General features: G+C 45.6%; 2 protein-coding genes across 25 annotated transcripts in view; both read left to right on the top strand.

Annotated features, from left to right (window-relative positions):
* Positions 1–17,148, top strand: part of LOC127485275 (MAP/microtubule affinity-regulating kinase 4) — a 165,381-nt gene that overhangs the window by 30,932 nt on the left and 117,301 nt on the right. The gene's annotated exons all lie outside the window — the stretch shown is intronic.
* The window catches only part of LOC127482610 (centromere protein U), a 49,113-nt gene that overhangs the window by 25,504 nt on the left and 6,461 nt on the right, over positions 1–17,148 (top strand). For 10 of the 13 annotated variants that reach the window (XM_051828094.2, XM_070067775.1, XM_070067773.1 and 7 more), the window contains 5 exons: positions 1,401–1,470; positions 6,938–7,046; positions 14,490–14,568; positions 14,782–14,829; positions 16,025–16,086. In XM_051828094.2, coding sequence (XP_051684054.2) covers positions 1,401–1,470; positions 6,938–7,046; positions 14,490–14,568; positions 14,782–14,829; positions 16,025–16,086 — 368 coding nt within the window. Of the gene's footprint in view, positions 1–1,400; positions 1,471–6,937; positions 7,047–14,489; positions 14,569–14,781; positions 14,830–16,024; positions 16,170–17,148 lie in introns of all 13 variants that reach the window. The other 3 variants (XM_070067776.1, XM_070067785.1, XR_011386010.1) reach the window with 2 other exon arrangements.

Here is a 17,148-nt window from a genome sequence, read left to right as displayed (position 1 = left end):
TCATCATGAATTTTATCAGCTTTTTTTTTTTTTTTTTAACTTTTGTGAGGTTCAATTTGTGGAAAGCCTAAGGTGTTTTCCCAGCTTCTCTACCTCAGTGGAACTCAACCTCTCTATTTGTTTTCAACAGCTGCCTACCAGATTACCGTGAACGTTAGTGGCTTCAAACATACATTTATGGTCTCTCAATTTCTGTAGGTCAGGAGTCCGCGCTCACCTTAGCTGGATTCTCTGCTCAGGATCTCAGAAGGCTGAAATCTCATCAGAGACTCAGAGCGAGGGTACTCAGTTGTTGGTAGAATTCAGTGCTTGCACTTGCAGCACTGAGGTGCCTGTTTCCTGTGTAGTTGTAAGCTAGGGGCTTGCTCTCCGCTCCCAGCATCAGCCCACAGGTCCTAGTCAGGCAGCTGGCTCACAGGATCCATCTTCAAACCAAGCCAGTCACCTCTCCAGTGTGCCCCAGTGCCGTCGAGTGCCTTTATTACCTGAGGATTTTTTGTTGTTGTTTTTTAAACATTTATTTTATTTATTTGAAAGAGTTACAGAGAGGTAGAGAGGGAGAGAGAGTCTTCCATCTGCTGGTTCACTCCCCAGATGGCCACAGTGGCTGGAGCTGGGCCGATCCAAAGCCAGGAGCCAGGAGCCTCCTCTGGGTCTCCCACGCGGGTGCAGGGGCCCAAAGACTTGGGCCATCTGCTGCTGCTATCTCAGGCCATAGCAGAGAGCTGGATCAGAAGGGGGCAGCCAGGACTCGAACTAGCGCCCATATGGGATGCTGGCACTGCAGGTGCCGGCCCCACCTGAAGGGTTTTCATCTACAGGACTGACCATACAGTTCCTCCCCTCCCCTTACCACAACTTACGTGGCGACCACCCACAGCATCCCCTACCCCCTTCTGCGCTCAGGACGCTGCACCAGCTTCAGTTAGCTGGCCCTTCGTTTCTTGTGGGGATCCTGTGTGGGAATGCCCACTGTGTTATGGCAACAGTTCAGTGAGGCTTCTCTCTTGTTCTTCTGTCTTACGTGTCAACTTAATTTGTAGTTCAACCAAAGAACCTAGAGGGGTGGAAGGGAGGCTTTTCCCCTATAAGAGCTTTAAGAACTGTTACTTCCTTGTAGCTGGAAACAGAAATGGGACCTGATTCTGCACGTTGTAATCTTACACAGTGGAAGTTCCACTTTCTCCCTCGCAATGATTGTTAAAAGTCCACTCAAAGTCTTGTGAAAATTTAATTTTTTGGTAATGTTTTCTTAAACAAATTTAGATAATTGATATAAGTAATTTAGAACTAAGGAATTATAGTTAAAATACTGATTGTGTTTGATAAGTCATCTTAAGGCTTATGTTTTAAGAATGAATACTTCTTAAAGAAAAATATGTGCTTTATAATTTTTATAGGAAACTCAGAAAAAGGAGACTATGTCTCGTGGCAAAAGGAAAAAAACAAGCAATGAAGCTGGAGATTCAGGTACAGGATGGTGTTTTATTTCTTTGTAGTTTATTTACTTATGCAGAGCCACCTCCCTTCTGCTGATTCCCTTGCCCCAAATGCTTACAACAGCTAGGGCTGGGCAAGACTGAAGTCAGGAACTCGTTCCAGGTCTCCCACGTGTGTGCCAGGGACCCAGCTAGCGGAGCCATGACCTGCTGCCTCCCAGGGTGCACATCAGTGGGAAGGCGGAACTGCGACTTGGGACTGGAACGCAGGCCCTTGAGTATGGGGTGTGGGTCTCTCAGCAAATAAACCAACTGCCAAATGTCTGCCCCAGAATATGCATGATACTTTGTCACTTAGTCAAAGATGTAATGGAAAAAAGTGCTGATTGGTTAAAACAGTAAATTGTTACTGCTACTTTGAAAAATGAAGCATGTGTGACTTTGAGGTAACTATTTTTAATGCTTTGTCGTGAAAATTTTCAACATACAACAAACTGAATTTTACAGTGTATATTCACCTACTATCTGGATCTCACAGTTAACACTTGAGTTGTTAATTTGTCCATTAATGCATTTCAAAATAAATTTGACATTAGTACATTTCTTTTGAATTATTTCAACGTATACATCATTAACCAGAGTTCTATGCTTGTTTACCATTTTTTTTCTTTTTTTAAAGATTTATTTGGGGCTAGCACTTTTTAGTAAGTTAAGCCTCCACCTATGGCACCGGCATCCCATATGGGCACTGCTTCGTGTCCTGGCTGCTGCTCTTCTAGTCCAGCTCTCTGCTATGGCCTGGGAAAGCAGTAGAAGATGGTCCAAGCGCTTGGGCCCCTGCCACCCATGTAGACACCAGGATGAATCTCCTGGCTTTGGATCAGCCAAGCTTCAGCCATTGCAGCCATTCAGGGAGTGAACCAGCTGATAAAAGATTCTCTCTCTCTGTATCTCTCTGTTTCTCCCTCTCTGTAACTCTGCCTCTGAAATAAATAACTAAATCTTAAAAGACTTTGAGAGGCAGAGTTATAGATTGAGAGAGAAAAAGACATCCTCTATCTGTTAGTTCAGTGTCCAAATGGCTACAATGGGCAGTGCTGGGACAGGCTGAAGCCAGGAGCTACGAGATTCATCCTGGTGTCCCACATGGGTGGCAGGGACCCAAGCACTTGGCCACCCTCCATGGCTTTCCCAGGTACATTAGCAGGGAGCTGGGTAGGAAGTTGGAACATCAGGGACTCTACCTGGTGCTTATATGCAGCAGACTTAACCTGCTGTACCACAACACTGCCCTCCTAGTTCTTTTCTGTTAATGTAAAATCTGCATACAGTGAAATGCCTAGATCTTGGGTATATAATAGCTGAATTTTGGGAAATGCAAACACTTGTGTAACTCAAACCACTATTAACATAACGATGCTTCCCATTCCTCCCGAAATTTCCCTATTCCCTTTGATGCCTGTCCCCTCTTCACATTCCCAGAGACAGGGACTTTGGTGCTCTTGTTTTCTACCATAGATTAGCTTTGCCTGGTGTGGGATTTCGCATGGATGGACTCCCACAGCATGTGCTCTGCTGTGGGTCCGCCTTGGTGTTGTGTGTGATGTCTGTCGTGTGTGGCATTGCGCTGCACCGCTGCACCACAGCCCCGCCGGCACTCCCTGATGGATGCTGACTGGATTCCAGGTTTTGGCCCTCATGAATAAAGCTGCCGTGAACCTTCTCTCACACATTTCCTTGTTAACACGTGTTTTGGTTTCTCTTGGGAAAATATAAAGAGTAGAGCTGCTGAGTCCTAGGGTGACCAAATTTTAAAAACCGTATGCCCAAAGTGATTGTATGATTTTACACACCCACTAGAAGCTACAGTGTAGATTTTTTTTTTTTTGGACAGGCAGAGTTAGAGAAAGGTCTTCCTTCCATTGGTTCACCCCCAAATGGCCCCTATGACCGGCACACTGTGCCAATCTGAAGCCAGGAGCCAGGTGCTTCCTCCTGGTCTCCCATGCGGGTGCAGGGCCCAAGGATCTGGGCCATCCTCCTCTGCCCTCCCGGGCCACAGCAGAGAGCTGGACTGGAAGAGGGGCAACCGGGACAGAATCTGGTGCCCTGACTGGAACTAGAACCCAGAGTACCAGTGCCGCAGGTGGAGGATTAGCCTAGTGAACTGAGGCGCCAGCCTGCAGTGTAGAATTTACTAAGAATAGAATGAGCAACTTCATGGGAAATAAATTTAAAATAGATGCAAAGGAGACACATCTCCACTCTATCCATGACTGTGGCATATAAACCTGTAGAAAAGAAGGCTGATAAAACTAGCTCTTCAAGATCACAACCAGGATAATCCTACAACCACCAGGGAAATACAGTCACTAGAGAAAAACATTCCTGTGGAGACAAAGCAAGAAGCAGTTAAGGCCTAGTTCCAGGCGATTTTCCGGGTGAGCCTAACAGCCACTTAAGGAACCCTCCACTCTAAGCCTGCGACAGTGACGTGGAAGGAGAGAAGGGAAGGTGCCCCGTGCGTCTCTGCAAACGGGCTGAATGCAGGATGAGATGGGGAAGGGCTGTGGCCATGTCCCGGTGCGGGAAGCCCAGCTGATGCCCTCTGTCTCCCATCCACTCGACAGTCGTTTCAAGTGGAGAGAAGACTTCATTTGTGGGAGGTATGATCTGACAACTTTTAGAGAAAGTACAGGAGTGTATGACTCTGAATTCTTACAGAAGACACAAAAAGGTTAGCTGTGAAGGAAATGAGTAAGTTTAGCTGATAAAATCAAGGACTTGTGCTCATCCAGAGACCATGAAGAAAGGCACAGGGTGAGACTCAAACAGCAGTAGCACATGGGGGTGATGCACACTCTGCCAGCCCGGTAGAAGGAATGGGCAGGTGGCATTATGGATTTTTACCGGAGAAGAAACAGTGAAAGGTTTAAAGACAGTCCATTATGAGTGACAGAAATGTCAGCTTCAGTTATGATGAGACCCTTCTGCACCTACAGTAGCAGGATTCGTGCACAGAGACAAGACACCAAGGCCTTTAGTAGGAAGTAGTCTTTTTATTATTTATGCCAGCATAAGGCCCAGGTGGGATTTCTTATCTAAAAGCCTAAGCCCAGAACAAAGAGGGCTGTTTCCTTAGATATGGCTTTAGCCTCTTTGTCTCCCTTACTTGGTTCCATGCCTACATTGGATTGGATATTGTGATGTTACATGGCAGCCACAGGAATTGATGCAGTACTGGGCGTGTATACATTTTTCCTCCCACGCACATACTGAGCTGTAGCTGTCTGCAAGGGTTAACAGCATTGCTGTGTACTAGCAAGCAGGACCTGAAGTGGTCCATAGAAGCAGGTCGGGACTGCAGCGGAAGCATTCACAGGCAGGCAGGTAGCAGCCACACTTCATTCCCAGGACAGATGCCTCCCTTTTCCTTTTTCTGACCTTGGGAAGGCTCTGCCACAACTTTAATCCTTTTAGCAACAAGTTTAATTAAAAGACAAAGTCCTCTGCCCCAAGGCTGCATTGGCAGATAGTTAATTCTTCAGGGAATGAGGTTATGGGCAGTGGGAATCCTTACCCACTGCAGGTAGAAAGCTATGGTAACAATTTTGAAAACCATTTTGGCAACTTCGGTAATGTTGAAAATACACAAAGTCAGAGACCTGGCTGGTGCCTGTGATACATTTCCTAAAGAAATTCCTTGTGAAACGTATTTATGAGTGTTCGTAGCATTATTTTTTGTGCTATTAAAATCCTGATAGCAGTGCTGGCGCCACGGCTCAGTAGGCTAATCCTCCACCTAGCGGCGCTGGCACACCGGGTTCTAGTCCCAGTCGGGGCACCGGATTCTGTCCCGGTTGCCCCTCTTCCAGGCCAGCTATCTGCTGTTGCCCGGGAAGGCAGTGGAGGATGGCCCAAGTCCTTGGGCCCTGCACCCCATGGGAGACCAGGAGAGGCACCTGGCTCCTGCCTTCAGATAGGCACGGTTTCCGGCCGCAGCGCAAACCAACGGCAAAGGAAGAGCTTTCTCTCTGTCTCTCTTTCTCACTGTCCACTCTGCCTGTTTAAAAAAAAAAAAAAATCCTGAAAGCAGTCAGTCATGGTAGAATTGATAGGTAAATTGTAATATACTTTTGCAATGAAATAGAAAATTAAAACTTTTGCTGGCATAAATATAAAAAAGTCAAAAATGTAAACTGAACTCTTGTTTAGGAATATGTATGTGCCTGTAGCATAAAATCAGGACTGATACAGTGATAAACAGACTTCTGAATAGTGGTAACCTGCAGGTTGGCAGGGAGATGCGTGCAGGTGGGGGCCCACTGGCTGCTTCCCATGTTAATGTTCTCTTTCTCTAGCTGCTCAGTGATCTCAAGGTTGTGCACCTCCATATTTCACAGGCAAGTGTTCTTGTGTATAGAATATAACTCATAATTCTGGTGCCAAGATAAAAATGTTAAATAAGTAAAGACAGATTGGATATAATGGTTCTTCATAATTTTTGTTAATCTGTTCCTTAGAGCTTAAGGAAGATTTTATTTGGACTAATAAGATCTTGAGATACTGTGTTTTGTTTAAAAAAATATATAGTACCTTTTGGAGGTTTCAAGATGGCAGAATTGGGAGGGAGCTTCCTGGTCTAGTCTAGGGAAAGATAGTTTAAAATAAAAAAAGGTGAGAGACTACAATCTCAGGGAAGAGTTAGGGAGAAAACAGCAGAGGAAACTCCACGCAAATTAGAGGGACACAGTTGTCCTACATGGAGGTGTGGACATGACAACTCAGGGCCCCAGTACTCAAACAGTATTTTTCACTTTGTGTTTCTATGTGGGTGCAAACTGTCGAAATCTTTACTTAATATATGCTAAACTGATACTCTATATATAAAGAGAATTGAAAATGAATCTTGATGTAAACTGAAGGGGAGATGGAGCGGGAAAGGGGAGGGTTGCAGGTGGGAGGGAAGTTATGGGGGGGAGCCATTGTAATCCATAAGCTGTACTTTGGAAATTTATATTCATTAAATAAAAGTAAAATAAATAAAAGCTCAAAGTAGAACTGTAGGTCTTCAGAATCCTACTACAGAATATTACAGTAACATTTTAAAACAATGCACCGAGTAATCATGTATTCTGCAAGTGGCCAGTTAACGGAGGGATTAAAGTTCACAAAATACTGTCCTTGCCGACAAGGACTTTATCGGGAGTGGTGTTGGACAGCTACACACAAGATAAAGGGCAGCAGAGCTTTTGGTTGCTTCAGCAGAAATGGGAGAACCAAAGAGACGGCAGGAAGAGAGTGAGCATACAGACGGGGTTTGTGAGGGAAGCAGTGGGCAGGAAGCAGTGAGGATGGCGCCTCCCATAGGATTCTTCAGCCAGAGCTGCCTTTACCCGATGGGAGGCACTGTTTTTGTTTCAAGCTTTCAGAACTCTGTCTCTAGAGCCAAATACGAACAATCAGCATGTTCAAGTTGACTTGTCTTGATATTCTAGGTATTTCTGACAGCGTGCATATTTGGTGTCTAGAAGGAAAAAAGAAGAGTGACCTCATGGAGTTGGATATTGTTTTGTCTGCATGTGAGAAAGCAATCCGGGAGCATAAGTAAGTCTTGATGTTCTAGTGCATACACGACTGATTCCCCTTCAGGTACGACTGTTGCTTAGTGGGCTTTTGTATGTCTTCTCATTATTCTTACATCTTAGATATTTTTGTTATGATTTTCCTTAATCCTGTGAGTCACTAGCAATATGTTTTTATATGTCGAAATATGTGGCTTTTTAATTTATATTTTTGTATGAACTCTACCTTAACTGTCGTCGTCAAAGATCCTGATGGTCTGGTGATACTGACTTGAAATGTTGAGGCTTTCTTTATGGCCTAGCACGTAATCCGTGCGGAATCTCTGAATACTAGATCTGGGGAGTTTAATTATTGCATCTGGATGGAACCAGTAATTACTCAGTTTTTCCTGGTATTTGTGCTGTATATATTTAGAGACCATTTTATTAGGAACATCATGCTTTAAATTGCTCTGCCTTATAAATGAGACATTTATCATCAAGTAATGGTGACCTCCATTGCTAGAAATGCTGTTTTGTCTTAATATCTATTTTAGCTAATACTGATATGCATCACTAGCTTTCTTTTGCTAGCATTTGCCAGACGTGACATTCGTATCACAGGCGTACCTAAGACAGATCGCAGGTTTGCTTCCAGACCACTGCAGTAAAGCAAATGCCACAATAGAGTCACGAATTTTTGGTTTCCCAGCACATTTGGAAGTTACATTTATACTATACTGTAGGCTTTTAGGCATATAATAGCTTTGTGTCTAAAATATATATATATATAACTTAATTAAAAACATTGTATTGCTGAAAACTGGTAATGATCTCTCTCAGTGAGTCATGCTGTTTTTGCTGGTGGAGGGATCTGGCCCCGAGGTTGACAGCTGCTGAATGATCAGGGTGGTAGATGCTGAGTGGCTTTGACAATTTCTTCAAATAAGGCAAAAACGGAGTTTGCTGCACTGGTCGACTCTTCTTTCCCTGAAAGCGCTCTCTGGGGCATGAGATGCTGGTGGGCAGCACTTTGATCGGTCCTGACATTCTCTCTGCTTTCCCAGCGATGTCCATGCACGGTCTCAGTCTCCTGTTGTCACGTCAGCCGCGTCACAGCCTCTTGAGCAGGTGCGGGGGCCATCGGGAGAAGCCCCTTTCTCTGTTCAGCCCGAGCGGCAGCTCCTGTCTGCCAGGTTTGGCCATGAGAGCGCAGCCGTTGGGTCGCGTCTTCAGGCTCCGCTTGCAAGTCTCTGCTCTTGCTGCTTCCCTCACATCTGCGGTTACTTTCTCTACCAGTCCTGACCCCCGTCACTCGTCCGGAAGTCCGGAAGGAGGGAAGCCATGTCTTTCAGGTCCTGTTGTTGTTGATAGTTCTGACCTCCTTGCAGGGATCGCGAAAGTTCTTGGTGGCATCTAGAACTGTGAATCCTTCCCAGGCCGGAGGGTGGGGGCCTGAAGCCAGGCTTCATCGTTTGGGCAACAGGCAGTCCCTTTCCAAGTGGCTTGTTGGAGAGGTGCAGGCACCACACGGACCCTGGTAGGGTGTCTGGGGGGCGTGCAGAAAGGCACGTGGCTCAGCATATTGTCTCAGCAGGTGCGGGGGCTTTCCCCGCAGCAAGCAGCCCACGAGGCTCCAGGTGAACGCTCTGTGCCGTTTCATCGGGGGGGGGCCTCGGTGGGCTGACAGCTTCTGACTATCCTTTGTTTTTCCTGACTTAGAAGTGGGAAGGTCTGCTAATGTATTTCTTAGATGCACGCATGCATGCAGCCATTTATCCCATTTGTTGTTTGTTGCACTGTTTTGGTTTTTATATCTATTTCTGCTTGGTTCTTTTTTGTGCCTTCAGTTCGCGTCGTTCCTGGTTAGCATCCTGGGAATACTGTCTAAAATCCATTTGATGGAATCAGCTCTCCTAGGGGTTTTCCTCTGGGAGCAGTTGTGCTGCTCTGGCGTTGCTTCTCTGGCCTGGGAGCTTGTCAGGAGACAGGAGTGCCAGGGATGGAGGCGGCAGGGCCGGGGAGCGGGAAGCCCAGTCGCTTGGCCGTCACCCCAGGCCCCGCAGAGAGCAGTGCCAGGAGGGTAGGTCACTCCCTGGGAAAGGTGAGGAAACAGCTGCCCAAGGTCAGTCTCCCCACTATTCCCCAGGCCTCACAGGCCCGGGGCTGCCTTTAGTCCTGAGGACCAGGAGACAGGGTCGAATCCCTGCCAGTGACAGGTGTCTGGGAGGCCGTGTGTGCGGGGACGGTGGGGAAGACACAGGAGCCGGCCCTCAATAGCCAGCCACAGCCTCAGCTCTCACCTTTCCCCTTTCAGAATCCCTCCCCTTGGGGTTCACAGCCTTGTCTGGTTCTGTGGCGGTTCCCCTCTGGGGTTCACCCGCATTGATGTGGCGTGGGGCGGGTCTGTCACACTAGAACTCAGCAGTGTCACTGTGAGGAGAGCCTGGTTTTTTCTTCTCTGCTCTATAATCCAGAGCCAGTTTGCTGTTAAAACTGGTTCTCTTAACGCACCAACACTGGCTTTTGTTATCCTTTTCTCATTCATAAATCACCTAAAGACTTACTATAGACTTGGGATATTTTAGGGAAACTGGCCTTGTTAATTTACCTTTTAGTATATTTTAAATTTTTATTTATTTGTTTGAGGGATAGAGGGAGCATCCATCTGCTGGTTCACTCCGCAAATGCCTACAATGGCTGGGGCTGGGCCTGGGCTGGGCCGAAGCCAGGAGGAAGGAACTCAATCCAGGTCTCCCACCTGATGGCAGGAGCCAAGTTACCTGAGCCACCAGCACTGCTTCCCAGGGTCTGAATTAGCAGGAAGCTGGAATCGGGAATGAGGGCCAGTTATCCAACCTAGGAGCTCTGATATGGGATGTGGGTGTCTCAATCATTGGGCTAAAGAAATGCCTACCCTTGGGGCCAGCGCCATGGCACAGTAGGTTAATTTTCCGCCTGCAGCACCGGCATCCCATTTGGGCACTGGTTCGAGTCCTGGTTGCCCCTCTTCCAGTCCAGCTCTCTGCTGTGGCCTGGGAAAGCAGTGGAGGATGGCCCAGGTCCTTGGGTCCCTGCACCCACATGGGAGACCCAGAAGAAGCTCCTGGTTTCTGGCTTCAGATCAGTGCAGTTCCAGCCATTGTGGCCATTGGGGAGTGAACCAACGGGAAGGAAGACCTGTTTCTTTCTCCTTCTCACTGCCTGTAACTCTACCTCTCAAATAAATAAAAACAGTCTTGAAAATAATAAATAAATGCCTACCCTTAGCATATTAAGTTCTTGGGAAGTGACTTAGGAAAGGGACAGATTGGAAAATCCAGGACCTAAAATGCTTGAAAATCTGAAACTGAGCACCAACATGAAGCCACAGTGGAACATTCCACACCTGACCTCATGTGACAGACTGCAGTCAGAACACATACTTAAAATGTCGCATAAAATTATCTTTAAGCCATGTGTTTCAGGTGTATATGAAATATAAATGAATTTTCATGTTTAGACTTGAGTCCCAGCCCCAAGAAGTGTCATTATGTATATGCACATACTCCAAAATCCAAAACAATTGCAATACAAAATGCTTCTGGTCCCCGGCAGTTTGGATAAAGAATACTTCACTTGCATTTTTCACAGACTTTTAAAATTACAAAACAACATTGTTTTTTGTTGCATCAAACAATTCCTGTGAAATCACTGATCTTGTGTTTTTGCAACCTCTAGGTTCTCAGCCACGTGGAACACTTCCCACTTTCCAAATAAACACCTGTTTGGGGGTCTGCTATTTGTAATACACGTGACAAGCCTGAACAATTTTTTTTTGCTTGTCAACAGACTCGCTCGTTGTAAGCAGTATGTCAGTGTGTATAAGCAAGGAAGTATGTCATGAAATGCAGACATCACACATTCTTAGGATACTCCATAACTAGGTCTGCATGAAGTGGCCAGGTTTTTTAAGGCACTAAACTTGAAAGAGCTGTGTCTGAGCATCCTGTGTAGACTGTCACCTTGTGGCTGATAGAATCCATCAGTTTATCATCATTAGAATGAACCGCAGCAGAGAGGCCTGGCCCGTTTTTCTTATTAAAAAAAAAATTTTTTTTTTGACAGGCAGAGTGGACAGTGAGAGAGAGAGAGAGAGAGAAAGGTCTTCCTTTTCTGTTGGTTCATCCCCCAATGGCTGCTGTGGCCGGCGCACCGCGCTGATCCGATGGTAGGAGCCAGGTGCTTCTCCTGGTCTCCCATGGGGTGCAGGGCCCAAGGACTTGGGCCATCCTCCACTGCAATCCCTGGCCACAGCACAGAGCTGGCCTGGAAGAGGGGCAACCGGGACAGAATCCAGTGCCCCGACCGGGACTAGAACCCAGTGTGCCAGCGCCACAGGTGGAGGATTAGCCTATTGAGTCATAGTGCTGGCCAAAAAAATTTTTTTCACATCTGAAAATTTGGTATCTATATTAAATTAGAAATTCTTCTTCACAAGATAGGACGTATAATTTGTACCTGTGATAACATGACGTCATAAAACTTGCCATCTTAAGCATTTGTAAGTGCACAGGTCGGCAGTGTGAAGTAGATTGTCACTGTTGTGGACCCCGCTCTAGACACTGTTCATCTGGTCAAGCCCAAACCTGTGTCCATTAAACTATCCCCTTCTCACCAGCCCCTAGCAAGCACTCTTCTACTTTGTTCTGCAGACTTGACTACTCTGTGTAACTCATAAGTGGGATCATACATTTGAGGGTACTTAAAAACAAAATGGAATTAAAAGATAGTTATTTTGGTGCACAAAATTTTGAAACCCATGCATAGTTTTGCCCTAAAATCCATTTTCCACAAACCTTCTGAAGACCCCTCATATGCGTCCCTTTGTAATTAGCTTATTTCACGCGTCTGTCCTCAGGGTTAATCCACGTGGTGGCCATGTTGTCAGAATTTCCTTTTTAAGGCAAATAGAAGCTTTAAACGGATGCAGCTCCATTTGTCTGTTCTTGCTTTTGTTATCTGTGTGTTGATGTGACATGCAATCCCTATTTTTTCCACTTAGGATGTTACTGTTTTAGTCTTTAATGCATTCTGAGTGCATTTTGAAGTATGCATAGTGTAAGGTAAGGGCCAGCTTCACTTATTTTACAGGTGGACCTGCAGATTTTCTAACACCCCTTGCTGAAGAGCCTGCCTTCCCCATTATGTAGTGCTGGCACCACACTGATGATCAGAAGCCCCCAGTGTACGTGAAAGTTTGTTTCTGGATTTGCTATGCAGTCTTATTGGTCTGTGTTTCTGTCTGTATTCCAGTGCCATCCTGTTTTGACTACTGTAGCTTTGTAATATGTTTCTAAATCAGAAAGTATGAGGCCTGCAGCTTTCTTAAGATTGTTTTGGCTTTCTGGAGTCTTTTGATAGTCACATGAATTTTAGGATTTTTTCTAGTGCTGCAAAAAATGTCACTGGAGTTTTGATAGGAGGTGCAGCGAATCTGTGTATTAAGTTTTCTAGTCAATAAGCATGGAATGTCCTTCCAGTTATTTGTGTCTCTTTCTCCGCATTCCTGCCAACACCTGTGTTCTGGTGGTGTTTACAGTAGTCATCCCAGTGAGTAGAGTGCCATGTAGACCTGTCTGCATTCCCCTCGTGTTAGTGTTGCGTGTCTTTTCAGGTGCTTCATGACCATTTGTACCTTTGGAGAAAATGAGTGATACAGCAGAGAGATACAAATTATTGTTTAATTTTTTTTTTCATTTTATTTGAAAGGGAGAGGGAAGGGGTGGAAGAGAGATACTGATTTCTTCCATCTACTGTGGTTCACTCCCCAAATGCCTACAATAGCCGAGGCTGGGCCAGGCCAAATCCAGGAGCCAGGAAGTCAGTCCGGGTCCCCCACATGGCTGGCAGGGACCCAACACTGAGCCACCACCTGCCGCCTCCAGGGGTGCAAGTCAGCAGGGAGCTAGAATCGAAGCAGAGCTGGAACTCAAACCAGGCACGCTGATGTGGGCTATGGGCCGCCCAAGCAATAGCTTCACCACTGCATCAAACCCCTGCTCCCAAGAGTTCTAAATTCAAACAGTAAAACAAATGCCAGAGATAAGAAACACTGTACAAGCTGAGTGTCCTTTATCTGAAGTGTTTGGGACTGAAAATGTTTGATTTCTGAGCTTTTCAGATTTTGGAATACCTGCACACTTAATTGGTTGAGTGTCTTTAATCCAAGAATCCAAAACTGAGTGTAATGTTGGCACTCAGCATTTTGGATTTCAGAGCGTTTTGGATGCTGGGTTTTTAGATGAGGGGTGTTCAACCTATTATGGATAGCTATAGACTGCAGGCTACTTCAGCAACACAGAATACACATTCTTCTCAAGATCACAAGGAATATTTGTCAAGACAGATCACAATCTAGGCCATAAAAAACACAACCCTAAGAAATGTAAAATAATAGAAATCTTACAGTGTCTGGTTGCAGACAGATAGCTGGAAAAAAATTTTTAAATACTTGGCAATTAAACAACATACTTTTTTTTTTTTTTTTTTTTTTTTTTTTTTTTTGACAGAGTAGACAGAAAGGTCTTCCTTTGCCGTTGGTTCACCCTCCAATGGCCACTGCGGCCGGCGCAGCGTGCTGATCCGATGGCAGGAGCCAGGTGCTTCTCCTGGTCTCCCATGGGGTGCAGGGCCCAAGCACTTGGGCCATCCTCCACTGCACTCCCGGGCCACAGCAGAGAGCTGGCCTGGAAGAGGGGCAACCAGGACAGAATCCAGCGCCCTGAACCGGGACTAGAACCCGGTGTGCCGGCGCCGCAGGCTGAGGATTAGCCTAGTGAGCTGCGGCGCCGGCCACAACATACTTATAAAGAACATGTATGTCAAAGAAGAAATCTTAACAGAAAACTAAATGTGTTTGAACTAAAGTGAAAAATATGGGATGCCAGGAAAGCAGTGCATCAGTCATCTAACTCATCTTAGCAATCCAGGTACAGAAGCAAAGGAAACCCAAAGTAAGCAGGAGACTAATAGTAAAAATTGGAGAAGAAATTAAATAAATTGAATATAGGAGCTCACGTGTTCTGGTTTGAGTATGATTTGCCTCTAAACTCATGCAGCATGTTAAACCCCAAAGTCGTTAAGTTAATGGTTCTAAGAGGAAGGAGGTAGTCCAGCTAAGGTGATTTGAAGAGGGTCCCTGGGTCACTGGGGTGAGCCATCAGATGTGGTTCTCACCGCAGGGTTGCTTAACAGTGTGAGCGTGGGCACGACCACTCTCTGGCTTGCCCATCCGTTGGTGAAGGGCACTTCTGGTCATTTTCTTTGCTGAGACATGTTTCCTAGATTGTCTGAGAAAGTACCACAGGCTGAATATTACATCTTAAATTTTTTTAAATGGTACATGCCAAGTTGTGCATGTATATTACATATGCTAAGCCGGAGAAACACATTTCAAAATCCTTCATGATACCTAATTTGATCCCTTTTTTTAACTCCTCTACAGAGAAAGAATAGAATCTAAAATTTGTAAAGAAGCCATCAATAAATTTCATTGTAATATTAAAGAAGAACTCATCAAAATGGTAAGCTCACTGACAAATTTCTTGGCCTAAGGTTTTTCAGCTTATCCTGAGGCAGTATGCTGTTAGCATAGAAAAGCTTGCATTTTCTGGCAATATGGTAATAAAGTCATTAGCACTACTCATATTTTACATGCTATTTTTAAATTAAATGTAACCTATGTCAAAATGATTAATCTTGGGAAATGCACAGGAATTATCTTTCGTTTCATACAGCTTAAAGAAGCCCAGATGTTGAAAAACCTGAAAAGGAAGAACGCGAAGGTAAGTGACGTCAGCAATTAGGGTGATGTGACTACACGATACTAACACAGGTGGTTAGGACCTGACTTTGGGGTTTGCTGCCTTTAGAATTTTGTGTAAGAATTTTTATCTTTTTAGACTCTTATTTGGTTGATGTTCAAGGAAGTGCTATTAAATCTTTTTGAAAGATGTCTCAGTTGGTCTAAAAATGGCTATCAACGTCCAAAATGGTCCCTTATATGGGTACATGTTGAGTAATGTACATTTATTGCTTTTGTGGGTGTCAAAAAGCAAAACCTTTTAGAGCACTGTCTAAGGCAAAAGGGCAGCCGGGAAGAACACCAGGTTAGGAGTCCTAAGACCTCACCTGTAGTCCTGGCTCTGCCCCCTCAGTAGGCAGCAGTGGGAAACAAGCCAGTGAACACGGGATTCCCCTTTGCTTGTTTGTGAATGAATGGACCGAATGACCTCAGAGGTTGCACCACCAAACTTCCACGAATCCAGGAGTGCAAAGTCACTGTTCCTCTGCATTGGTAACAGAAATGACCTTGAGAAATATACATTTGTCTTCTGGCAATTACACATCTTTTTTTCTTTCAACTGTAATCTCATTTTGGTCATTTCTACATTGTTTATGGATGTCCAACAGCAGAGTATTAGGTAGTGACTAATGAGACCTCTGAGATAAGAAAACTTATTGAAATAGTTTTAAAAATACAAAACAGAGGCTGGCGCCACGGCTCATTAGGCTGGTCCTCCGCCTTGCGGCGCCGGCATGCTGGATTCTGTCCCGGTTGCCCCTCTTCCAGGCCAGCTCTCTGCTGTGGCCAGGGAGTGCAGTGGAGGATGGCCCAAGCCCTTGGGCCCTGCACCCCATGGGAGACCAGGAGAAGCACCTGGCTCCTACCATCGGATCAGTGCGGTGTGCCGGCTGCAGCGGCCATTGGAGGGTGAACCAACAGCAAAGGAAGACCTTTCTCTCTGTCTCTCTCTCTCACTGTCCACTCTGCCTGTCAAAAAAAAAAAAAATACAAAACAGATCACAACACTGTCCTGCAAGATCACATCTGTCTAGCTCATGGGATCTACTGAGGATCTGGCCCCTCACCTTCTCCAGATCATCCTGAAGTAGATCCCCCACCCACACTATTCCAAGGTTCCCTCTTTTCCTGGCAGTACACATCACAAAATTAACAAAGAAATTACTCTTACTTAGGTGATTGCAGATATCAAGAAGAAAAGGCAGCGTTTGGTTGAAGTCCAGGATGAACTGCTTCGGTAAGATAGCAACAGTCCTGTGACAGAACATACCTCAAGGAACCCAAGTTAATACTTGCTGCTGTGCCATACGAAAACTCCAGGTTATCTTTGAATTTGGATGCTCAGTGAGGGCAGGTTATGCTACGTCGCTGTAGCCCCCATTAGCAAGGGAGGATTTGCCGCTGATGTCCCGACTTCTCTCAGCTGTGGCCTGAGTGGCACCCCAATTAAATTCATGCATAAATTAATGCAGTTAGACTGCCTGGCTTTGAATCCAGGCTCGGCCCCTCACTGCCCGTGCAACTTTAGCCAAGTCACTTAACCTGTTAATAACTCCATTCCCTCTTTAGTATAAAGGCGTAATGCTATCTAACAGACCATTGGGTGTTGTGAGAAGTGCTTCATGGGGATGGCACATGGTTAAGTGCTGTATAAATGTTGGCAGTTTGTGTTGGTGAAACACAAACACCGTGGGTGGCACTCATGTGAATCCACATTCCCAGAACTGGCCAGCCGGGGTCTGGTTGCAAAGACTGGAGCCCAGAGCAGCCTGCAAGTGTTTCTTCCTGCTCTTCTGTACCTGTTGCGTGAGCTGGGAGTGTGATAGTAAAGCAGTACCAGGGAGGCTGTCTGCTCTGAAGGTGTACGACAGCTGAGAAAGGCCGGTAGACAAGACAGTGAAGCACAAAGTACTGTCGCAGGAGTTGAAGAGGGAGAATTGGTTGTCTAGTCCTTTGGTTTCCAAATTTAGACTACAGACAGGTGCTGGCCCAGGCTACAGCTAAGAACAGCCAAGGTAATACGACAGCCTACATCTAGCAGTCCCCTGGGTGCGGGGCGCTTTCCTGATTTCACCCTTTGATCATCCCTGTCATCACTGAGGGAGGTTATTATCTCTGGTGATAAGGCTTCATTACATATTTTAAAAACACACTTCTTTAGTTCCTTTTCTACTGGAGAGGTAGATTATTGTTTTAACTTTACGTTGGGAAAACTAGGCACGGAGAGGTAACATACCAACAGTCAAACCCCACAGAAGTGGGGGAGCTAGGATTCGCTGTCAGACCCCAATTCTGCCAG

The sequence above is a fragment of the Oryctolagus cuniculus genome, unplaced genomic scaffold (assembly GCF_964237555.1).
Source record: "Oryctolagus cuniculus unplaced genomic scaffold, mOryCun1.1 SCAFFOLD_105, whole genome shotgun sequence".
NCBI lineage: Eukaryota > Metazoa > Chordata > Mammalia > Lagomorpha > Leporidae > Oryctolagus > Oryctolagus cuniculus.
Note: the sequence above shows the minus strand (reverse complement) of the source record. Positions and strands in the feature narration are given on the sequence as shown.